The sequence below is a fragment of the Mesoplodon mirus genome (genome assembly GCF_964341445.2).
Source record: "Mesoplodon mirus genome assembly, chromosome: 4".
Lineage (NCBI taxonomy): Eukaryota > Metazoa > Chordata > Mammalia > Artiodactyla > Ziphiidae > Mesoplodon > Mesoplodon mirus.
The window spans coordinates 71,077,541-71,102,490 of NC_138979.1; the positions used below are offsets into that span (position 1 = coordinate 71,077,541).

At 47.1% G+C, this 24,950-nt stretch overlaps 1 protein-coding gene across 4 annotated transcripts in view; it reads right to left on the minus strand.

Annotated features, from left to right (window-relative positions):
- Positions 1-24,950, minus strand: part of ATP10A (ATPase phospholipid transporting 10A (putative)) — a 188,381-nt gene that overhangs the window by 37,027 nt on the left and 126,404 nt on the right. For 3 of the 4 annotated variants that reach the window (XM_082618102.1, XM_082618101.1, XM_082618099.1), the window contains exons 4-9: positions 10,083-10,189; positions 9,570-9,701; positions 8,435-8,565; positions 5,998-6,250; positions 2,474-2,691; positions 698-892 (exon numbers count right to left, since the gene is read on the minus strand). In XM_082618102.1, the coding sequence (XP_082474228.1) occupies positions 698-892; positions 2,474-2,691; positions 5,998-6,250; positions 8,435-8,565; positions 9,570-9,701; positions 10,083-10,189 (1,036 nt within the window). The remainder of the gene's footprint in view (positions 1-697; positions 893-2,473; positions 2,692-5,997; positions 6,251-8,434; positions 8,566-9,569; positions 9,702-10,082; positions 10,190-24,950) is intronic. The other variant, XM_082618100.1, reaches the window with a different exon arrangement.

Here is a 24,950-nt window from a genome sequence, read left to right on the forward strand (position 1 = left end):
ACCCGGAGGAGCGCTTCAGTTATAGAGGTTCCTTTCACATATAAAACCTTACTCTCTTTGGAGAGAAACTTGATGTTAACCCAAACAAAACCCAACTTGGGTGTTGCTATGTTTCTACCGCCCAACGTAACTTCCCACTGATTCTCAACCACTTCCTGAATGCCAATGTTAAAGGCCTTTATTAACATCAAATACATTTACTATGTGCCAAACTCTACTCTGAGACCTTTCCCTAAATCCCACCACTGCCCCCACATCCCAGACAGGGTGCCAAAGACACAGGAGGGGACCAGCTTATAGTGTCGTCAGGATGCAAGTCCAAGCAGCTCCTCCCAGAATCTGGGCCCCAGCCCATCCTGTCCCCTCTCATGTAAGAATCTAGGACCCTGAGGCTCTGGTCAGCATGGAGGGCAGCCACCCTCCTGCCTCCAGCTGTCTCTGGCTGGCTGCCCTCTCCCTCTTCGCTACAATCCTGGCACCTGCCCACTGCAGTCTGAGGATGTCACCGCAGAGCTACTGAGTTGGTCTGCCCTGTCTGAAGCCCCCAGTGCACCCCCTGAAACCTGAGAGTGGTGCTGAGCGACCGGGCTCCTGCAAGACAGGGAAGCGTGCTCCCTCTCAGGAAGACTGACACCAGTGGGGCCACACCTAGGGGCAGGGGCTCTGCGGGCTCACAGTACGATGCTCCAGAACTTGCCTTTTGTCGCGGCTGATCCGGGGACGTGACCACCACTGTGTTGCAGATGGTGAGTGCAATGAAGAAGTCGAAAATGTCAGACAGCTCAGGCGAGAGGTAGGCCAGTGGGTGCTCCTGGTGCCTTGCAAAGGCCAGGCACCTGTCACACTCGCTCACCTTCTCCAGCAGCTTCGGGTCGGGCGTTATGTCCTTCTCCTGGGAAGAACACAGGGGCCGAAGGGTCAGTCTGACCCAGTGACCTGCCAAGTATCCTTTTAGTGCTTGACTACGTAAGGCACCTTGATTTTACTAGAAGTTGTAAACAGACCTTCACCTCATATATACACATGTCATTTTATAATTACAAGTTATGTATAATCTTGATTGTATAAGAATATACAGCTAATATATGAAATGAAATGCATATATTCTTATATATAAGAAGGTACACATGTTCTTTTTATTAAATAATACCTCCAAGTAACATATCTTACTCAGAAAGATTTGGAAAAATAAGAGAATAATAGGGAAAATGTAACAGATCTCTATCACACCACCCCACAGTAATATATACTTTTTAAAAAACATGCTTCTCTGCCTTTCCTTCGTCTTTTTTCTATACATGTACATTTCTTTTTTTCGGTACGCGGGCCTCTCACTGCCGCGGCCTCTCCTATTGCGGAGCACAGGCTCCGAACGCGCAGGCTCAGTGGCCATGGCTCACGGGCCCAGCCGCTCCGCGGCATGTGGGATCCTCCCGGACCGGGGCACGAACCCCTGTCCCCTGCATCGGCAGGCAGACTCTCAACCACTGCGCCACCAGGGAAGCCCTATACATGTACATTGTTAATCAAAATATTTTATACATAAATTGGCAGTTTCCATTTCCCCCAAAACATTATATTGCCTCAACTTTACCAGGTCTTTAAGAGCCATTTGAAAACATAATTTTTAACGACATAAAAACGGACATACTATAATTTATTTGACCATTCCTTTATCACTGGGTACATTTTTTCGCTGTTTTATTGATGTAAATAGCACACTGATAAGCTTCTATGCACAGAAATCTTTCACTGAATCACTAACTTCCTAGGTCAGAAAGTTGGAACATTTCAAATACTCTTGACCCATATTGACTGTGAAACTGATGTCAGGAAAACCTCCAACACAGCCTCCCTGCTGCTCGGGTGACAGCTCCCCGCCCACGTGCCCCATGTAAACCCAACAACAATCAGTGACCACAAGTCTAGATGACTTCTATTCAAATGGCACCTTCTATATGGGTTTCGAAGGCCCTAAAAGAATGAGGCCACCATACGTGAACAAAACGGATTCTCCCTCTCTGGTCTTCAAAAATTTTAGAAGGGAAAGGATCTTTTAGAGGTTGTCACTCACGTACTTATGGAAATTTCCCTGCCGGATGAGAATGGTCCATAAATGTTTGGGCGGCTGACAAGGCAAAGGATGGACTTGGGTTCATCTAATTAAAAAAAATTTTTTTTAATTTGACTTTGCTTTTTCACAGTTGTCATCTTACCCTGATGTTTTACTCATTTCATAGGGCAGGACGGACTTCCTCTCTGTCACCCACTTGGGTGGGTCATCGGCAGTCCCCAGCCTGAGAAGCCTGGTAAGGGGACCTAATCAGTGTTTTGGAAAAGATACAGCAGTGTGGGAAGGCGGCACTGGACAGAAAAACATCCCCTAACTGAACAGAGGTAATCCCCCAGTGAAGTACAGACACTTTTGGTGACTGGGGGAGGTGACAGCGGGAAGGAGGGCTGTGGGACTCACCATGGGGCTGCTGAAGGCTGTGTGCTTGGACAGCATGCTGGCCCTCTTGGCCTCGGCACGGCTGCTAGTGCGCCGGTGTGACCTGGTGCTCTGGCTCCGATGCACGACTCGGATGTTTTGGTGGCTCCCGGTGCTGCTGCGCTGGGGCAGTGAGCCCCCTCTGGACATCACCTCCTCCTCCTCCGAGTCTGCCTCCTGGTACCTGGCCAGACGCCGGGCTGTGGGGGAGGGGCACGAAGTGACATCATGGGGAGGCTGGGTGTGACACTGAAGGGTCTAGGTTCCATAAGGCATCCAGCAGGGCACCCCGGGCCCTCACCACCCTCGCTCTCTGATGGCGAGGCCATGTTTGACAGGGGTTTCTACTGAGGGATGGGAGATGTTCTCATTTACATGCACCTTCAGTGAACCCGATGGGGCTTATGTTCTCAACCCCACGTCACAGATGAGAAAACTGAGTCTCAGCTGTTAAGGTCATGGGATGCAGGGGCAGGGGGTCGAGATGGCACCCAGGCCCATGGGATGCCAAAGCTCAGGTCCCACCCGTGATGGCAAAGGGGCCACTCCATCCCACAAAACGTCAGATGTGGGTGGAGATGGGTTCACATACAGCCCCTCTGTTCAGGGGGAGCCCCCATGTGAATAGGGTGGGTGGGCAGGTGGCTGGGAGGCCCATAGAGTAGCTGGGTTCCAGGCTTTGACCTTCATGCCAGGGTCACAGGGCCACCTGCTTACTGGGGCCATCAGGACAGATCACGCGATGAGCATCTGCCTTGCAGTCAAGCAGAAATAACGGTTCTCAGGCTGTGTTGACGGTGCTCTCCTGACAGGGCTCCTTGCTCAACGCCAGGTGGGGAGTAGGTGCTGTCTGCACTCACCCCATGAGGATGAAGCGCTTAGCAGCAGGGAGGCTCACATCCTCCTGGGGTTGTACAGCGTGGAAGAATGTCACCAGAGTTCAGACCCAGCAAGCAGAGCTCCACTGAAGAAGACGGTGATTGTGATGCTGTGCTTGGCTCTTAGGGGGCACCAGGGAGCGACAGTCCCTGAGGCCTCCAGGGCTCTCAGTGAATCACAGAAGTGCACCCACACTGCTGCTCTTGCTAACAAGGGCTCTCAACACATGTTCCTGGCTTTGCCCAGTTAGTTCAGCTTCTTCCATCAGATGTGAGCAACAGGAGACCATCCATAGGGACCACTCGCTCCAAACAAGCAACTCTTAAGAACTTCCAGGGCAGGCCTGGTGCTGGGTGGCAACACAAGGCATCCTAACAGGAGGTGGCCCGTGTGAGGGGCTAAGAGAAGGGCCCCCCGTCTGGGCATGCCATGGTGTGGTCTGTCCTGTGGGCCAGGTCTTGAACTCAGCATCTTCTTTAGGAAGACTTTTCTTTAGAGATAAGGAAAGGGAAGTCACCTGCCCATGGCCACCAGGTGGGTAACTGCCAACCCCAGAATTCCACCTCAGGGAGCTCCTAATTCCAGGAGAAAACTCCTGCACCCGCCCCCTTTTCCCCCTGGTAGTGAGGTGGTGAGTGGATGGCAAGGAAGGGCAAGCCTGGACTGGGCCTGTCTAGCTCCTAGGCTTGGACATTATGAGCATGGGGTCAGCCTCCCAAGGGCACATCTGCCCGCCCACCCTCCCACAGCAGTGAGCAGATGTTAGCCTGAAAGCGGCCATCCCTCAGGCTGCTGCTGGTGTGTCTGTGCTCTGTGACCAGACAGCAGTGGCCTCAGCGATGCTCTCGGGCTCTCTTGGGAAGATGAGGAGAAGGAGCAGGTGATGCTTGGCCCTGGCCCTGCACCGTCACCAGGACACGAGGTAGAGAGGGACACGCCCATGGTCTGTGTGGCCGGTTCAGCTACATGTGAGCTGGGCTCAGTACTCAGAGCCAAACCCGCCTGAATTCGTTTCACTAACAGATCTGAGAGGTCGGACCATGGGAGCAGCTGCGAAGGGTGCCCACCCAGGGGCCCGTCAGTCACTGATCACAGCTCTTCTTTAAAACATGCTGCAGAGACACCTGGCTGTTTCCACCTTCCCCAGCAATGCTTTCCTGTGTCTTCTGGGGGCGATGGACCCTTTTTTTTTTTTTTTTTTGCGGTACGTGGGCCTCTCACTGTTGTGGTCTCTCCTGTTGCGGAGCACAGGCTCCAGACGCGCAGGCTTAGTGGCCATGGCTCATGGGCCCAGCTGCTCCGTGGCATGTGGGATCTTCCCGGACCGGGGCACGAACCCGTGTCCCCTGCATCGGCAGGCAGACTCTCAACCACTGCGCCACCAGGGCAGCCCCCCCTTTGGTTTTATGGTAAGCATCTGACAACTGTGAAAATCCTTCTGTAATCTTACTTGGGATTCTGCCCCCAGAGCCTCAGTTCCAGTTCAAAGGCTGACTTCAGACCTGGTCCTCTGACTCCTTTACAAGCAGGATGAGGTCTGCTTTGAGGCCCCCAAGCTCTTCTGCACAAGCCTGGGGAGTCAGGGAAGGGGAGAGCCAGAGAGGGAGGCAGGTGGGCAGATGGGACACTGTTCCTGACCGATTTTTTTGAGTGGCAAATAAAACATTAAACAAATTGGACACATTCCTATGCCTTCTGTTAATAGGATTCCTTTTATCATGGAGGATATAGTGGATATCATGATAATTCTTGGTTTTATAAGACTCACAAAAATCTCATGCTTCCAGCAGATCTTTCCCACCAAATGCCCCTACAGAACAGCTTCCTATTGATGCCCCCATGTTGTCCCCCTGTTCTGTACTTGCTTCTGTTTCTGTGGCAAGGTTTCTTTGATGTTCTGAGACGCTGTTCCAGGAAACAAGGGGAGTCCTGGTTGCAGAGCAGGTGCCCTCTCTCTCAGAGGCGCGATGGCCCCAGAGACACTTCTGTGGTGCAGGGACCCCCTCCTGTTTTGGGTGGGCAGCTGGCTCCAGGCACCCCTCGACTTAGGAAGCAGATGGCTCCCCTGTGTGTTCAGAGGAGACAGAGGGAGGCAGCCAAGGATGAGAAAAGGAGAGGTGGGAGGAGGGACTGCCTAAATTCCAAAGTGAGCTGACACTTCCCTCCGGGAGGTCATATTCCAGAGGAGAGAATGCAGCATGAACTGCCCAGTGCCCTGCTGAGAATTTGCAGCTGATAACAAGGAGACTGACGCGTGACAAAGGAAACATCTCTTTGCCTCTTGGTGTGACAGAGACCGGGTGCCTCTGAGGTGAGTTCCTCAAGGTTGCCCTCTTTGGTTCTGCTTGTCTGGCAGAAAATGAGTGTTTAAGCAGATGCCCACCACAGCAGATAGTGCAGGAAGCAGGGCGCCATCAGCAATGAGGTGGGGCCTTTTCTATAGATGCTGGTCCAGAGTTGCTCTGACAGCCTTTCTGTTTTATTCTCCCTCAAAAATCATCAACCCCTGAAGCCGTGTGTGTGTGTATATGTGTACACGCACGCACACACAGGCACATGGGCATGCAACTCTGATACAGCAGCTCTCTGGTCCTGCCCAGATTGGGAGCCCCCATCCCCAGACTCACCATTTGCATCATGAGAATATTCTATGCCAGACACAGTGCATCTTCGGAAAACCATCTTATTCTCAGTTAAAGTGCCAGTTTTATCGGAGAAGATATACTGTATCTGCCCTAGGTCTTCCGTGATGTTCAGGGCTCGGCACTGCAGCTGCGAGTCCGTCTCCTCATCGTACAACTCTACATCCTGGTGAATGAAGTACACTTGGCATACTTTAACAATTTCAATGGAAACGTACAAGGAAATTGGGATCAACACCTAGGAGACACAGGGCACATAGAATGAATGACTGTGAAGACCCGGGAACTACAGATATAGTCCAATCTAAACGACAAATAACTACAACCTCAAGTAAGTAGGGACTATACTGTACCTTTCAGAGCTTAAACAAGTTGGCTTAGAGTCAGTATTGTTAGAGTATTAGGATATTGGCAAAGAGTTTAAACTAGGACAGCCTATGCCACTGCAGAGCGGAAATCCACTATCGTGTCTGTAAGTATGGAAACCATGGCTTGTATAGAAGCAAGCGTTTTCATATGACTAAGTTGTGCTTGAGAGAAGCTAGGAGAGGAAAAAGAGAAAAGAGAAACACAAAACACATGGCACAGTCAGAGTCCTCATAAGCAAAGTCACCTCACACCCAGGCTGTCCCGGGGCTCCCGGCGACAGGAGCTGCTGTCCCGCAGACACAACCCTATAGCTCAGAAGAGACAGTCTTTTCAGAGGCTGGTTCTGTGCTGAAGGACAATCTCTGTAATTTTGTACAATACAGAGCAGAGAGAAGAGGCTTTGAAAAGAACAGTCACGGTTATGCTTTGACAATTCAAGAAAAACCTTCATGAAATCAACGCTTAATTTTTTCTTTATCTGTGGAGTAACAGTATTGAACTGATACTTATGGGCTCAGAATATCACATCCAGACTAACTGGGTTCTCTGGGTAAACTAAGTATATGTTAATGCAACACCTACTACAGGATGAACTCAAGTACATGTGATATAAGACAGCAGAACCCCCCTTCCAAGCAAAGGCTAAGCCAATGTCTTCTGTTCACTCTGTGTCCCTAAGGAGGGTGGCAGAGATGCTCACTGCCCCTCTCCACTCTCACAGGCTTCTGGGGCATAGATTCTCAGTTAGTGATGGGGAATTGTTCAGGAGGCATGGGAACTAATAATAATAATAACAACCAATGCTGCAAAATGCAATGTGATATCCTAAATTGACTCCAGGAACAGAAAAAGCACATCAGTGGAAAGACTAGTAGAATCCGAATGACCTCTGGAGTTTTGTTTGAGACAAAGTACCAAAGCTGGTTTCTCAGTTTTGACAATGTACCAGAGAAATGTAATACGCTCACATTAAGACACACTGGGTGAGGGACACATGGGAACTCTCTGTGCTATTTTTTGAAGCTTGTCTGTAAACCTTAAAATTATTCTGAAATAAAAATGTAGGTTTAAGATAGGAATAAAGACGCAGACCTAATAGAGAATGGACTTGAGGATACGGGGAGGGGGAGGGGTAAGCTGGCACAAAGTGACAGAGTGGCATGGACATATATACACTACCAAACGTAAAATAGATAGCTAGTGGGAAGCAGCCACATAGCACAGGGAGATCAGCTCAGTGCTTTGTGACCACCTAGAGGAGTGGGATAGGGAGAGTGGGAGGGAGGGAGACGCAAGAGGGAAGAGATATGGGAACATATGTATATGTGTAACTGATTCACTTTGTTAATAAAGCAGAAACTAACACACCATTGTAAAGCAATTATACTCCAATAAAGATGTTTAAAAAAAAAGTAGGTTTTTTTAAGAAGTAATTGAGTGGAGGGGGGGTGGGATGAATTGGGAGACTGGGATTGACATATACATACTACTGATACTATATATAAAATACATAACTAATGAGAACCTACTGTATAGCACAGGGAACTCTAGTCAATGCTCTGTGGTGACCTAAATGGGAAGGAAATGCAAAAAAACAGTGGATATATGTATACGTATAGCCGATTCATTTTGCTGTACAGCAGAAACTGGGAAGGAAATCCAAAAAAGAGTGGATATATGTATACGTATAGCCGACTCACTTTGCTGTACAGTAGAAACTAACACAACATTGTAAAGCAACTATACTCCCATAAAAATTAATTTAAAAAAAAAAGAAGTAATTGAGTGGAAAAACAAAACAGAACCAATGATCGAAAAACCGACCCCTCAGGCCTAAAAATCTTAAGAACAGCAAAGGAGAATTTTAACTTGAAAAGCACCCAAGAAAAGATCCTTTAGATAAGTCGGGTGGGAAAACAAAAGGCAACACATTTGTCAGATGAACCTGTGCTCCTCCCAGATGCAGAATTTGTAGGAAGCTCTTAGCAGACTACGGCTCAAAGTTCTCATCAGAAAAGTAAAGCAATTGTCATACGGAACTTAGTACTGTTACCTGCAGAACTATTATCATTGTCAAAAATGAATAAACTGCAGCTGTGACTGGGGATAAAGAGGTGCCGTCAGACTCGGGGACATCAAATAATGATTTCTTCTCTTGATAGCGCTGCACCCATAGTCCATGTCCTGTAGCAAAGTTCAAAGAGGAACGTCATTCACCCGACACAAGTACATCGGGTTTTATGAGCCCGCCTGGCCACCTAAGAAAGCAAAAGCCCACGGAATTGTTGGCACTACAATCAGAGCGCTGGAAGGAAGGCCCCGGGACTTGGATTCTGCCTCGCCCCCGGCCTTTCTCATCGTTGGTACTGAGTAGCACCACTGGTCATAACACAGGAATTGGACGTGTGCTGGTAGCCGCCAGTGAGAAACCCCAGAAAGGAATTTCCCAATGCCTCACTAAACACCAGTCTCAATAGGCTCTGAATACTGCCTGTTATCGTCCCTGCTTAGAGGTTCAAAATTCACATCTCACAGACTCTGAAAAGCCAACAGCAACACACATTATTTCATCAACTGAGCCCCACACCTAAATGATGACAGAGCCCTTTTCATGCCCCGTACACCAGTGCCTTTTACCACTGAGTTCCAAGACCACGTCACACCTGTCTGGTGTGTGATGGCAGCTGAGCGGGACACGGTGAAGGTCGTTTACCTGGAGGTCCACGTGTTTCCCTGCCAGGCACTCCCAAAGCAGCATGCCGGTTTAGAGGCCACCAGAAGCTGGGGGTGCCAGCCTCTGCACACAGCCTAACTGCTAGCCCCTTCTTGGGACCCAAATAATGTTTTCCCTCTTTTCACAGAGTCCCTAATAGTAGCATTTGTGCTTCTACTGCTCTGATTCCTGTTATCACCAGGTTAGTATCACTCTTTCCACTGGTATCATTACAGGAGGCATGATTAAGCCGTTCTTCCACCCCAGAAGACGCCAATTCCAAAAACACTAGTTTGCGAAGCTCATTCTTCGAAGCGTCTCAACGTGGCCTTGCCAATGCAAACATCCCGAGTCCAAGCCAGTGACAAATGTGTGTTAATTAGAGCACTGGGTCAGAAGGAGACAGACAGCCCAGCAGGGGCCCCGGGCAGCCGTCCAGCAGTGCCTACTCATCATGACCTCTGAGGAGACTTACCAACAGCCGAAAACAGAGACATACACATGAGGAGGAGGACACACCAGAGCACGTCGCAGTTCATCTGCCTCTCCAGCCGGCTGCGCTTGTAGCGGGGCCCGCTGTTGTTCAGCAGAGCCTTGGTCTCGTGTCCTGTGGGGGAGGCGGTGAGTCAGTGCCCAGCAGGGAAGGGACGGGCTACGCTGACTCGATGGATTGGAAAAGTGTGCTGCCATCCAATGATCCATATGGGATAAGTTCAGTCAGAAAAGTAGGCTCTACAATTAATCTCAACTATGTAACCACCACGAGGAAATGCACAGAAAGAAACAGGCTAACATGCTAAGAACACTTCCGGTCCAGATATTATTAGACATTTTGCGTCCATCTATTTTCCTGGTTTTCTACAATGGGTTTATGCTACTTTGATAATCGGGAAAAAAACCAAAACAACCAGGAGCAATGTCCAGGAATAGCCAGCCCACCATGCTGAGCCAATGCCATCACAGACTGCAGGTGACATGCAGCACCTACCTGCGTAGATGACGATGCCCACGACGGCTTCTGTGTTTCGGATGGTGCAGCCTCGAAGCAGCAGGTTTTCTTTGTAGAGCCCAGCCTTTTTCCCGTTGTTGTGTATGCTGTCATGGAACAGTTGGCATGTGTCACGTGGGTGCTTACATGGCCTCACAGCTCAAGCAGCACCGCTCTGGGAAGGAAGGCCTAGACCTGGGGCTAGGGAGGGGAGGGGTGGAGGGTCTCAGTGGACCTTTGCAAGAGCTGAGATGGGGCTGGCGCTCACCAGTAACTGGGCTTCTAGAAGCCCCTCCAGAGCCTGATGTTTGTTCGTTTACTTTGCCCACGGGCTTTGTGAAATAAGACATATATGATTTTGTCTCTGCCCCTGGTTCCTGACACAGGGCTCCTGACACCTTTGTAAATAGAAGTCCTAGGATAATCTTTTGTTCTAACATTTAGTCTTTAACTCCAGTTCCTGGCACAGAGCTCCTAAAATTCTTGTAATTTCCTAAGTGATCAGAGCACTAGGAATATCTTTTGTTCTAACATTTGGTCTTTGAGACCAGCTGTTCCTGACACACAGGACTGAGCTTGTCACCTGTGGGATCTGATGCTCTCCCCAGGTAGATAGTATCAGAATTGAGTTACACTGTGGGACACCCAGCTTGGTGTGGGAAAAACCCACACATCAGAATTGGTACCAGGACCATTGTAGGCTTCATGCCACAGGGTCTGGCCACAGCTAGAGGGCAGAGCTGGGAACTGGGGGACCGAGTTGGGAAGCTGGCCCAGGAAGGCCCTGCCAGGTGGTCTCTGCCCATGTCCTGATCATCCCAGAGAACACTTCTCCTCACCAGTACCTCATGTTGTCACAAGGGTACAAATATTTCTCTAGAAAAGGGGATCATATTGATTTCAGCAATATTTCCTACATTGTTTTTCTTATTAAAAGTCATACAATTATTAGAAATATTAACATGTTAAATTTGAAATGTGGTCAACTCCATGATACAATTTTATACATTCGGTTTCACTGCTATTTAGATTCAGAGAATATCCCACATTTAAGCACCTGCTTTTCAAACTCATCCTCTTGACCTACTAATGGCAGCCGCACCCTCACCCCTGTTGGTCAGGAGTGTGCTAGGGCCACACTGGGGTGGATGAGGTCCCGGGAGCCTGATGAATGGGTCACAAGGGGAGGCCCTGGAGGCTTTCAGAACTAGAGCAGGGGTCCAGCCTAACCTACATCAATCAGGTAGTGCCACATGCCTCCCAAGAGGAGGGCCTTGCAAGAAGCCACCTTCTCATACCCTAGGTGGACAGCCCTCCCCAGCCCTCCCACACACACCTGCAGCCCAAACTCCTTCTCGGAAGTCACCAAGGATCCCTGCAGGTGTCGCCCCTCCCACCAGCTCCTAGCAGTGCCCACTGACCAGGGAGCAGAGCTAGTTTGGAGATGTACAAGGTCAGAAGGAGCCGTTAAGGTTTCCAGGAAAACAGCACTTCCTGCCACTTCCGGACCCTGGTCACCCGCATGAGGGATGGGGCTGCCTCTCAACCTAAGACAAAACCTGTATTCTTCACAACCAGGGAAATCAATATATTTTATGGTGAAGAAAACAAGCTAAACAATAAAGAAAAGGCCAAAACACCATGCTGGGGGGACGCATTACCTGCAAGCCTGTTATTTACCAACATGGCACTGGTTCTTCTGCAGAACTCATGCAAAGGAAGGAGGAGGGCCAATCAACATTGTGTGATGCCCTCTCCCTCCCTCCCACCTTGTGGCAATTCCAGAATAAAGTTCTGCTTTAAAAAGAGATTCAAGACTGGAAACCTCAGTGCCAGCTAAAGCGTCAAGAGGCCCGAGTGTGTGAGACGTTACACACAAAACCCAGCTCCCGAGTCAGGAGTGAGAGAATGCCCACTGCCACGGTTCTCTCTACAACAGCCACGCATGGAAACCATTTCTCAGGACAGCAGTCAAGGATGAATCATCTAAATCAAACCAGTTATGCTTATTCAGAACAAGAGATGAACTCAACAGAAACAAGAAAAGGTATTACATTAAGCTTCCTTTGATGTGACCTACACCTTTCAGTAACTACTGTGCTTTCTAATCAGACCAAGCCAGACCAGAACGGATCACAGTAGGTGTATCGGCCTGTTTAAGGCCCCCGGCGGCATACAAAAGGCAATGGGGGCTGTGCTCTGAGTGAATCTCCCTGCATCAGAAGGGAAGGAAGGCTGGAGAACGGCGTCACCCTAAAGGTGCTTGGCAGTGCAAGTGCTGCCTTGGTCTCCTAAGGGGGAAAGTCCCTGCCAAGGGCGAATAGGCCCAGGACCCAGCAGGCATGAGGCTCGACTCCAGGAAAACGTGCATGAGAATATGAGCCCATCACACTGCCCTCAGCACCTACCTCTGTCTTATGGCTTCACTTGTGTCCCCCCCAGAATTCATATGTTGATGTCCTAACCCCAGTATCTCAGAATGTGACTGCATTTGGAGTTAGGTCTTTAAAGAGGTAATTACGTTAAAATAAGGTTGTATGGACGGGCCCTAACCCCATATGACTGCTGTCTCTGTTAGAAAAGATTTGGACACAGAGACGGACAAGCACAGAGGTTAAGATGATGTGAGGGCACAGGGAGAAGGTGGCTGTCTGCAAGCTAAGGGGAGGGGCCTCAGGAGACACCAGTCCTGCTGACACCTGGATCTTGCTTCCACCCTCCAGAACTGTGAGACAACGCATTTCTGTTGTTTAAGCTGCCGGGTCTGTGTCAGCCCGAGCAAATGGATACATCCCTTAACATTTAATATGAGCCACTTAGAAGAGCTCCTTTAGTTCAAGTCCCCATTGTTTGACTCATCCAAACAATCTCTTCTAAATCGAAACTGTCCAAAAGTGCCCTGGGAAATACCACATGCAGGATGTGACAGGGCTCAGCTAATAAACTCCTGCCTGGCTGTTCTTTCTCAGGAGAGGCTGTGTCTCCTGATGGGCTTGCATATCAGCTCTGTCCTTCTAAGTCCCAGCACTCGGAGGTGCTGGGGGGAACCAACCATCTGTCCAGACACAGGTGCAAGGTGCCATGGTTGTGATGCAAGAGAAGGGGGACCTTGGACAGCAACCTGCAGCCTCCCCTCCCTAGGTCACATCACCTCTAGCACCCAGACCTGGGTCTCTTCTCTGCTCCATTGCTGGACCACTGACTGGTCACACATAGACCAGCACCCCTGCTGCCACTGTTCACTCCCCTCCTTATTTTTATATCCATACAGACATCAGTTTTCGATTTTGCCCCCTTCGCTAGCTATTCCTTTTTATTTTTTACTATCTTTATTGGAGTACATTTGCTTTACAATGTTGTGTTAGTTTCTACTGTACAACAAAGTGAATAAGCTATATGGATACATATATCCCCATATCCCATCCCTGTTGAGCCTCCTTCCCACCCTCCCTATCCAACCCCCCTAGCTCATCACAAAGCATCGAGCTGATCTCCCCGTGCTATGCAGCAGCTTCCCACTAGCCATCCATTTTATATTTGGTAGTGTATATATGTCAATGCTACTCTCTCACTTCGTCTCAGCTTCTCCCTCCCCACCATGCCCTCAAGACCATTCTCCACATCAGTGTCTTTATTCCTGCCCTGGCACTAGGCTCATCAGTACCGTTTTTTATATTCCATATCTGTGCGTTAGCATCCGATATTTCTTTTTCACTTTCTGGCTTACTTCTCTCTGTATGACACTCTAGGTCCATCCATGTCATTACAAATAACTCAATTCCGCTCCTTTTTTAGGGCTGAGTAATATTCCATTGTATATATGTGCCACATCTTCTTTATCTATTCATCTGTCAATGGACACTTAGGTTGCTTCCATGTCCTGACTACTGTAAATACAGCTGCAATGAATATTGTGGTATATGACTCTTTTTGAATTATGGTTTTCTCAGGGAATATACCAAGTAGTGGGATTGCTGGGTCATATGGTAGTTCTATTTTCAGTTTAAGGAACTTCCATACTGTTCTCCATAGTGACTGTATCAATTTGCATTCTCACCAGCAGTGCCAAAGGGTTCCCTTTCCTCCACACCCTCTCCAGCATTTATTGTTTGTAGATTTTTTGATGATGGCCATTCTGACTGGTGATACCTCTTTGTAGTTTTGATTTTCATTTCTCTAATGATTAGTGATGTTGAGCACCTTTTCATGTGTTTGTTGGCAATTTGTATGTCTTCTTTGGAGAAATGTCTGTTTAGGTCTGCCACCCATTTTTGCATTGGGATGTTTGTTATTTTGATATTGACCTGCATGAGCTGCTTTTATATTTTGGAGATTAATCCTTTGTCAGTTGCTTCATTTACAAATATTGTCTCCCATTCTAAGGGTTGTCTTTTTATCTTGTTTATGGTTTCCCTTGCTGTGCAAAAGCTTTTAAGTTTCATTAGGTCCCATTTGCTTATTTTTTATTTCCATTATTCTAGGAGGGGGGTCAAAAAAGGTCTTGCTGTGATTTATGTCATAGAGTGTTGTGCCAATGTTTTCTTCAAAGAGTTTTATAGTGTCTGGCCTTACATTTAGGTCTTTAATCCATTTTGAGTTTATTTTTGTGTATGGTGTTAGGAAGTGTTCTAATTTCACTCTTTTACATGTAGCTGTCCAGTTTTCCAGGCATCACTTACTAAAGAGGCTGTCTTTTCTCCATTGTATATTCTTGCCTCTTTTGTCAAAGATAAGGTGACCATATGTGTATGGGTTTATCTCTGGGCTCTCTATCCTGCTCCACTGATCTATATTTCTGTTTTTGTGCCAGTACCATAATGTCTTGATTACTGTAGCTTTGTAGTCTGAAGTCTGGGCGCCTGATTCCTCCAGCTCAGTTTTTCTTTCTCAAGATTGCTTTGGCTATTCAGGGTCTTTTGTGTTTCCATACAAATTGTAAAATTGTTTGTTCTAGTTCTGTGAAAAATGCCAGTGGTAGTTTGATAGGGATTGCATTGAATCTGTAGATTGCTTTGGGTAGTAGAATCATTTTCACAATGTTGATTCTTCCAATCCAAGAACATGGTATATCTCTCCATCTAATTGTATCATCTTTAATTTCCTTCATCAGTGTCTTATAATTTTCTGCATATAGGTATTTTGCCTCCTTAGGTAGGTTTATTCCTAGATATTTTATTCTTTTTGTTGCAATGGTGAATGGGAGTGTTTTCTTAATTTCACTTTCAGATTTTTCATCATTATTGTAGAGGAATGCAAGAGATTTCTGTGCATTAATTTTGTATCCTGCTACTTTACCAAATTAATTGATTAGCTCTAGTAGCTTTCTGGTAGCATCTTTAGGATTCTCTATGTATAGTATCATGTCATTTGCAAACAGTGACAGTTTTACTTCTTCTTTTCTGATTTGGATTCCTTTTATTTCTTTTTCTTCTCTGATTGCTGTGGGTAAAACTTCCAAAACTATGTTGAATAATAGTGGTGAGAGTGGGCACTCTTGTCTTGTTCCTGATCTTAGAGGAAATGGTTTCAGTTTTTCACCATTGAAAATGATGTTGGCTGTGGGTCTGTTGTATATGGCCTTTATTATGCTGAGGTAGGTTCCCTCTATACCCACTTTCTGGAGAGTTTTTATCATCAATAGGTATTGAATTTTGTCAAAAGCCTTTTCTGCATCTATTTAGATGATCACATGGTTTTTATCCTTCAGTTTGTTAATACGGTGCATCCCATTGATTGATTTGCATATATTGAACAATCCTTGTATTCCTGGGATAAACACCACTTGATCATGGTGTATGATCCTTTTAATGTGCTGTTGGATTCTGTTTGCTAGTATTTTGTTGAGGATGTTCATCAGTGATATTGGCCTGTAATTTTCTGTTTTTTGACATGTTTGTCTAGTTTTGGTATCAGGGTGATGGTGATCTCATAAAATGAGTTTGGGAGTGTCCCTCCCTCTGCTATATTGGAAGAGTTTGAGAAGGACAGTGTTAACTCTTCTCTAAATGTTTGATAGAATTCTCCTGTGAAGCCATCAGGCCCTGGGCTTTTGTTTGTTGGAAGAGTTTTAATCACAGTTTCAATTTCAGTGCTTGTGATTGGTCTGTTCATGTTTTCTATTTCTTCCTGGTTCAGTCTTGGCAGGTTGTGCCTTTCTAAGAATTTGTCCATTTCTTCCAGGTTGTCCATTTTATTGACATATAGTTGCGTGTAGTAGTCTCTCATGATCCTTTGTATTTCTGCAGTGTCAGGTGTAACTTCTCCTTTTTCATTTCTAATTCTATTGAGTCTTCTCCCTTTTTTTCCTGATGAGTCTGGCTAATGGTTTATCGATTTTCTTTACCTTCTCAAAGAACCCTCTTTTAGTTTTATTGATCTTTGCTATTGTTTCCCTCATTTCTTTTTCATTTATTTCTGATCTGATCTTTTTGATTTCTTTCCTTGTGCTAACTTTGGGTATTTTGTTCTTCTTTTTCTAATTGCTTTAGGTGTAAGGTTAGGTTGTTTTTTGGGGATGTTTCTTGTTCCTTGAGGTAGAATTATATTGCTATAAACTTCCCTCTTAGAACTGCTTTTGCTGCATCCCACAGATTTTGGGTCATTGTGTTTTCATTGTCGTTTGTTTCTAGGTATTTTTGATTTCCTCTTTGATTTCTTCAGTGATCTCTTGGTTATTTAGTAGCACATTGTTTAGCCTCCATGTGTTTGTATTTTTTACAGTTTTTTTCTTGTAATTGATATCTAGTCTCATAGCGTTGCGGTTGGAAAGATACTTGATACGACTTCAGTTTTCTTAAGTTTACTGAGGCTTGATTTGTGACCCAAGATGTGATCTATCCTGGAGAATGTTCCATGTGCACTTGAGAAGAAAGCGTATTCTGCTGTTTCTGGATGCAATGTCCCATAAATATCAATTCAGTCCATCTGGTCTCATGTGTCATTTAAAGCTTGTTTCCTTATTCATTTTCTGTTGGATGATCTATCCATTGGTGTTAAGTGGGGTGTTAAAGTTGCCTACTATTATTGTGTTATTGTTAATTTCCCCTTTTATGGCTGTTAGCATTTGCCTTATGTTGAGGTGCTCCTATGTTCGGTGCATAGATATTTACAAATGTTTTATCTTCTGGATTGATCCCTTGATCATTATATAGTGTCCTTCCTTGTGTCTTGTAATAGTCTTTAAAGTCTACTTTTTTCTTATATGAGTATTGCTACTCCATCTTTCTTTTGATTTCCGTTTTCATGGAGTAGCTTTTTCCATCTCTTCACTTTCAGTCCATATGTGTTCCTAGGTCTGAAGTGGGTCTCTTGTAGACAGCATATATACAGGTCTTCTTTTTGTATCCATTCAGCCAGTCTGTGTCTCTTGTTTGGGGCATTTAATCCATTTACATTTAAGGTAATTATTGACATGTATGTTCCTATTGCCATTTTCTTAATTGTTTGGGGTTTGTTTTTGTAAGTCTTTTCCTTCTCTTGTGTTTCCTGCCTAGAGAAGTTCCTTTAGCATTCAGTGTAAAGCTGGTTTGGTCGTGCTGAATTCTCTTAACTTTTGCTTGTCTGTAAAGCTTTGATTTCTCCATCGAATCTGAATGAGATCCTTGCTGAGTTATCTGGGTTGTAGGTTTTTCCCTTTCATCACTTTAAATGTATTGTGCCACTCTCTTCTGGCCTGTAGAGTTTCTGCTGAAAGATCAGCTGTTAACCTTATTCAGATTCCCTTGTACGTTATTTTTTGCTTTTCCCTTCTGTTTTTAATAATTTTCTTTGTGTTTAACCTTTGTTAGTTTGATTAATATATGTCTTGGCATGTTTCTCCTTGGGTTTATCCTGTATGGGATTCTCCACTTCCTGGACTTGATTGACTAGAGACTGTCCTCTATTTTTTTCATTCTTTTTTCTTTATTTGGCTCTGTGACAGTTATTTCCACTCTCTATCTTCCAGCTCACTTATTCGTTCTTCTGCCTCAATTATTCTGCTATAGATTCCTTCTACTGTGTTTTAAATTTCGGTTATTGTGTTGTTCATTACTGTTTGTTTGATCTTTAGTTCTTCTAGGTCCTTGTTAAACGTTTCTTGTATTTTCTCTATTTCCAAGATTTTGGATCATCTTTAGTATCATTACTCTGAATTCTTTTTCAGATAGTTTGCCTATTTCCTCTTCATTTGTTTGGTCTTGTGGGTTTTTATCTTCTCCTTTGCCTGTAAGATATTTCTCTGTCTTCTCATTTTGTCTAATTTACAGTATTTGAGGTCTCCGTTCCCTAGGCTGCAGGGTCATAGTTCTCTTGCTTCTGTTCTCTGCCCCCATTTGTGGCATTGGTCCAGTGTCTTGTGTAGGCTTCCTGATGGGAGGGACTGGTGCCTACATTCTGGTAGGTGGAGCTGAGTCATTTTCCTCTGATGAGCAGGGCCGTGTCAGGTGGTGTGTTTCAGAGTGTCTGTGGCTTTAGCGTGACTTTAGGTAGTCTGTGTGCTAACGGGTGGGTTTCTGTTCCTGTCTTGTTTGTTGTTTGGTGTGAGGCATCCCACACTGGGAGCTGCTGGCTGTTGGGTGGAGCCGGGTCTTGAATTCAGATAGAGGCCTCCAGGAGAGCTCTCGGCAATTAGTCTTCCCTGGGGCTGGGAATTCTTTAGTGGTCCAGCATCCTGGACTTGGTGCTCCCCCCACCAGAGCCTCAGGCCCGATTTCTGGTCGAGGGACCAAGACCCCACAAGTTGCTCATCCCAGCAATAAAGGTGATCAAAAAAAAAAAAAGACTAAGAAAACCCCAAATGGTAAAAAGTAAAATAAAAAAAAAAAAACAGAAACAAGGAAACACACACACACACACAAAAGAAACAAAAACAGAACCATATAAATCAAAAAGCAAGAGAACAATCAGACAAACAAAAGAACCTAAGAATGAAATCCACCAATTAAGAAGAAAGTTGACAAAAACACAAAACCAAAAACACAAAATCAAAGCAAAGTGCCAACAGAAGAATGAAGCAAAGAAACAAACCAACGAAAATGATTTAAAAAAAGAGAAAAAGAGAAAGGAGAAAGAAGACAGAACAAAAGAAAGGCAACATAGAAACAGAAATTTTAAAAAAAATAGAAAATATATTTAAAAAAATGACAAACAAAACCCCAGAAAAATGGTAAAAACAAAATCAATCAAACAAAAACAGAGAAATACATACGTAAAAAAACAAAAACAGAGCCAAATAAAACAAAAAGCAAGAGAATAACCAGACAAATAGAAGAACTCAAAACCGAAATCAAACAATTAGGATTAGAACCAACAGAAACACATAACCTAAAAACAAAACGAAAGCAATGTGCCTACTTAAGAATAAAGCAAGGAAACAGAACAAACAGGTAAAAATGATTTTTAAAAATAGGATAAAATAAAATAAAAAAGGAAAAATCACAGGACAACAGAAAAGCAAAGTAGAAATGGAAATATATTTTTTAAAAAGAAAGAAAAAATATATTAAAGAAAAAGAAGAAAAAATAAGGGAAAAGAACAGAGAACCAAAGAAAAGAAAAGCAAAAATAAAAATATATAAAAAAATAAAAATAAGGGGCCTCCCTGGTGGCGCGGTGGTTGGGAGTCCGCCTGCCGATGCAGGGGATACGGGTTCGTGCCCCGGTCCGGGAGGATCCCATATGCCGCGGAGCGGCTGGGCCCGTGAGCCATGGCCGCTGAGCCTGCGCGTCCGGAGCCTGTGCTCCGCAACGGGAGAGGCCACAACAGTGAGAGGCCCGCATACCGTAAAAAAAAAATAAAAATAAAAATAAAAAAATAAAAATAAAAATAGGGCTTCCCTGGTGGCGCAGTGGTTGAGAGTCCACCTGCCGATGCAGGGGACACGGGTTTGTGCCCCGGTCCAGGAAGATCCCACATGCCACGGAGCGGCTGGGCCCGTGAGCCATGGCCGCTGAGCCTGTGCATCCAGAGCCTGGGCTCCGCAACGGGAGAGTCCACAACAGTGAGAGGCCCGTGTAACGCAAAATAAATAAAAAAATAAAAATAAAAATAAACGTTATAAAACATGGAGATCCCAGGAGACCAAAAAAAACTAAACCACCACCACCAAACAAACAAAAAAAGAAAGAAAAAAAACCCCAACAACAACAAAAGCTAGAACCAACGACAGAATGAATCAAAACAAATAGAATTAATAGTAATAATTATGCTTCCCTGGGGTCTCCGCTGTAAGTGTCCTTGCACACACCATGAACCACAGCCCACCTCCACCTCCTCCGCCTCCCCAAGAGCCTGTCCTCTGCCTCTAGGCTGGTCTCTGGACCTGCTGTGGGCCCTGTGGGGACCACACAGACTCTGATCTGGCCTGATTCCTGCGTGTGCTACCCCCAAAGTCCACAGCTGCCAGAGCTAGACTGTTTTCATTTGTGGGAACACTCATTGTCTACTCAGGTATTCCACAGACGCAGGGACTACCTAGCTGATCGCGGGGATTTAATTTTCAGCTTGTACAGCTGATGGAAAAATTTTTGATATTTTTCCTTAGCCACCCTGTCCCTGGGGTTCAGCTTTGGTTTTATCCCCACCTCTGTGTGTGGTCCACCCACAGGAGTCCAGTCCTGAGGCTGCCTTCGAGCTCTTGGGTCAATCCCTGTGAGGACCAGGCACAGAGGTGGTATGACTACTTGGATCGCAGAGCCCTGGCAGCGCCAAATGCACAAAGAAGCCAACAGCCACGGGTGCAAGAGATATGGCCGTAGTGAGGGCCTTTTCTGGTGCCTGGCATAAGGCACGTGAAGTCCAGCCCTGGCCCGGCTTTTTCTGGTGCCCAGCTGCAGGCGCGCAAGGGCCAGCTCTGGGTGTGCTTCTTTTATTGTTGTCGGCAGGCTCTGGCGTGTGGGGAGAGAGAGGCTACAACAGTGGCTCCTGACCCTGCGTGTGACTCAGCAGAAGCGCCCTGTTTCCATGGCAGTCCGTTCTTCCTCCGTAGGCATTTCCTGCTGTGGATTTCCTCCCTTCCATCCCTTCAGTCCATCTCCCCACAGCCAACGGCAGTTCTCGCTCTGGGTCTGTTCTCCAATCCCCACACACCAGCTCCCAGCCCCCCTGCACACCTGTGAACAGACGTACAGACCGTCTGTGTATTTCTCACTCTGTCCCGTCTGCCACAGATTGACCGCTTCACCCTCTTCCAACAGCCTCAAATGCGTCCCTTCTGTCCCAATCGAATTCCCCATCAGAGAGGGTGTTTCCCCAAATTCGGAAATATCTCCTCTGCTTCAGCTCCCCCACCCCGGGATGCAGGTCCCATCCAGCTTCCTCTCCTCCTCCTTCTCCCTTCTTTTTTTCTGTCCTACACACTTATGCAGGGATCTTTATAGTCCTTTCTGGTGTCCAAGGTCTTCTGCTAGTTCTCCGCAGGTGTTCTGTGAAAACTGTTGCATCTATAGGTGTATTCCTGATGCATCTGTGGAGAGAGATGAACTCCACATCCTCCTACTCCTCCACCATCTTGAATCCGCTACTCACTGGCTATTTCTTTAATCCACCTTCTTCTCACACTCTCTGTGCATCACTGCCCTAATTCAGGCTTCCAAATTTCCCTACTGCAGCCTTCGATGCATGCCTTGTGGCTTGGATGCCACCAGCCTTGGCCCTTCCTGTCCATTTCTCACCCAGGCACCAATCGATGTTTCAGGGTGCAGGCTGGAGTGCTGTGTTCTCCTGGGAGCATCCTGTGGGATCTCTGACTTCCTCTGGCACACACGGCCACTCTGCGCCCTGGGAGGGCCCATCCTGTGCAGGCTCTTGGCCCCGGCCACCCATGCTGCACGTCCTGTTACCCATGCTGTTGGCCCAGCGCGTCCTACCTTGGGGAGCTTGGCCTGCTACCCTGGGCTCACATTTTACAGCCCTCGGGAAGATGCTTTGCTAACACTAAGCTCCCCAGACCCCACAGCCAGGAGACTCTGTGGTATTTTGTGCTTCCCTGTCTCTGCTTGTAAAGACGGGCTCCTCACATGTTCTTCCAACCTGCACCCCATGCCCACCCCAGTCCCTGGCAAATGCTGAGGCTGCCTGGCCCTCAGCTTTGGGGTGGTCCAGCCCACGGGGATGTTGGAAGGAAACCAAAGGAGTGGACAGAGGCGAGGGAGGATGAGAGCATGTCTCGGCTCCTCCTAGGAGAGTGCTGGGCTGGTTGTGTCTCTCAACCAGGGTAGTGAGCCTCCCAGGCGCCCCCTGGACATGAGTCCCCAGGGGCCACTCCCCTCACCCCCTCGGGACCACTGGGCCTCACGGTGACCACAGCTCAGCTGCTCCTAACCCTTGTGGCTGCCTTAAGCCCTAGCCCCTCCTGCAGAAATGGACCCTTGGCTAATAGCCCCACACATTCAAATTTGAGCATCTGACCTGTTTCCAGAAGGGACCCGACTGACACAGGTAGAGAGGATGGAAGGAGAGATAACCCCTTCTACTGCCGAGTCCTAGGCATCATCTTCTTTAAAATAATAGTTGCTCAGGTTTCTGTTTATCTATGTAAGTACAGAAATGACCCGACTGTGTTTTGTGCCAATGTTAGGTTTTCTTGAGATGTAAATATCAGTTAAAGGTGCTAAGGTAAAATGAAAATATTCCGATTTTAGAGTCTAGCTGACGCAGTTACAATTCGTCTCAAAGCCTGGTCCTTGGGAGTGAGGACATTTTGGATATAAACTCACACAGAGCTCCATCCAGATGCTGGGCTTGGGGGCTGGGGGAACTGCCAGGGTGTCCTGGGGTGACCACAGTCTTGGAGCATGCCATCTGCCGGGGTGGGGTGGGGGTGCTGCCCCAACAAGCACACCCTGGGCTCTGGATGGCAGCCAGTGTCCTGAAGCCTCATGTGGTCAAGCAGGCTCTGTGGCCCACGGGGAGGGACCACAGAACCTGCTCCACGGAGAACTTAGGATAAGAAATGGAGCCTGGCTTTACAGCTGGAAATGGAATTTCACATCAGATGATGAAACCAACCAACCTCTTTGCTTTATTTATTCTTTAGGAGTAAGTGAAAATGTTTGGTTGACTGGTGGCTTCAAAGCCCACATTGTCCTGCCCTGGAGTTGCTGAGTGAGCTGAGCAGGGAGCCCTGAGCAGCCAGATCCCCCATCCACAGCGGCTCTCTGGGCTGCCAGGGCCCAAGGCAGCTGAAGAGGTGGGGAACAATGTTATTTCCAGCTCCTGTCTCTGAGGATTTCATAAGTGCTTAACTACAGGGACTGCATTAAAAACTAGTGAGCATTAAAGTGCACTTGAATAATGATGCACCTGATACTTTTATTTTAACAGCTTGAGCTATATTTCATATACCATGAAACTCACCCATTTAAGGTGTACAGTTCAGGGTTTTTTATATTCACAGACTTGTGCAGTGCTCCCCACCAGCTAATTTGAGAATGTTTTCATTAGAAAGAAACCCTGTACCCAATGGCAGTCACTCCCCATTCCCATCCCACCCCCCAACCGTGGCAAACCACGAATCCACTTTTTGCCTCTAAAGATATTCTTACTGTGGACATTTCACACCAATGGGACCACACACCATGGCTGACACCACCCTCTTGCACTAAGTGCTCTGATTCACACTGTGTCTTTCACTCCATTCAATGTCAGCCACTGTTCTCTCCAGAATTAGGAGGAAGCCGGGGCTCGGAAACACAGGATAACTTTCCTAAGGCCATTTGCCCAGGGGAGGGGAAGAGGTGGAATTCAAACTTGGGACTTCTTGGTATGACCCCAAGCAAGCTTAGTTCTCCAGCTGCAAACAGCTAAGGTTTCCAGTTTGGATGGACTGGTCCAAATAAGAGTGAAACCTGTTGGCCTGTCCAGTGGCCTATAGTCCTGGGCTCTTCAGTGTGAGTGAGGCTACAGGGCGGCAGCTGAGTTTAGGCTGAAGGAAAGCCATCAGGAGCAGAAAGTGAGAGCCAGCAAACCAGGGAACGGGCTCAGCAGCTGGTCTACCCCCTGGGTCTAAATCTCAGCTCTACCACCCAGGTTAGCCCCACCCCTGAGCATCAGGACCAGTAGCGGGGCTGGGGCCTCCTCCCTTCCTTCTGGCTGGAAGCAGGACTCAGGACCTGGGGTGACCAGGCCCCTCCCAGAGGCCCTGCTCACCTGCCCTACCCCTCCCCTCGGCACTCTTCCTGGAGACTTCAGCCCGAGTCACGGAGGGAAGAGCTTTTAACACACTGCCACCAACATCCAACCTCCAGAGCTCCTGGCTGGACAGGCCTAGCTGGGAGAGGGGCCTGTCTGCACCCTGACATTCTTGTAGCAAATCCCAAATATCGCCTGGTAGAGAGAGCAAGTCACAAATGCATGGAGGTTTAGGCACGCAGAGGCCTGAACTGGCCGGGCTCTATAGCATGAGCCTCGGGGCAGGATGGCTTGTTGGGAAAAGTAAGAGAAAGCATGACAAGGCTGGACCAGAGCGGGAAGAGGTTTCACCTGGGAGAGTTGCCCTTCTTGCCTTTCTTGGGCAACGTGCCAGCGAAAATGACGCATGCTGGGAACACTTGCTGGCGGCATCTGTCTGAGCGGCCAAGTCAGCCTAGCCGGCCATAGGCACAATGCCATCCACTTGAGGCCATCTTCCCAAGAAAGAGGCAGCTGGGGCACCAAGTCAGCTGAGGGCTGGCTTGGAGGCAATGTAGGGTCTTCAGGTGGGCAAGGGGCCAAGGGACACCCCTCTCCCAGATCACTGAATCCCTTCGCATGGAGGTCCCCACGGAGATCTCCAGCCTGGCCTTTTGTTATCTTCTCTCTTCCAAACAAGTGTCCCTCTTCTTTTTTTGAGGCTTTCATCTCTGGCCCTGTCCCTCCTTTTCAAGCCACATTTCTAGAAAGAGTGGTTGA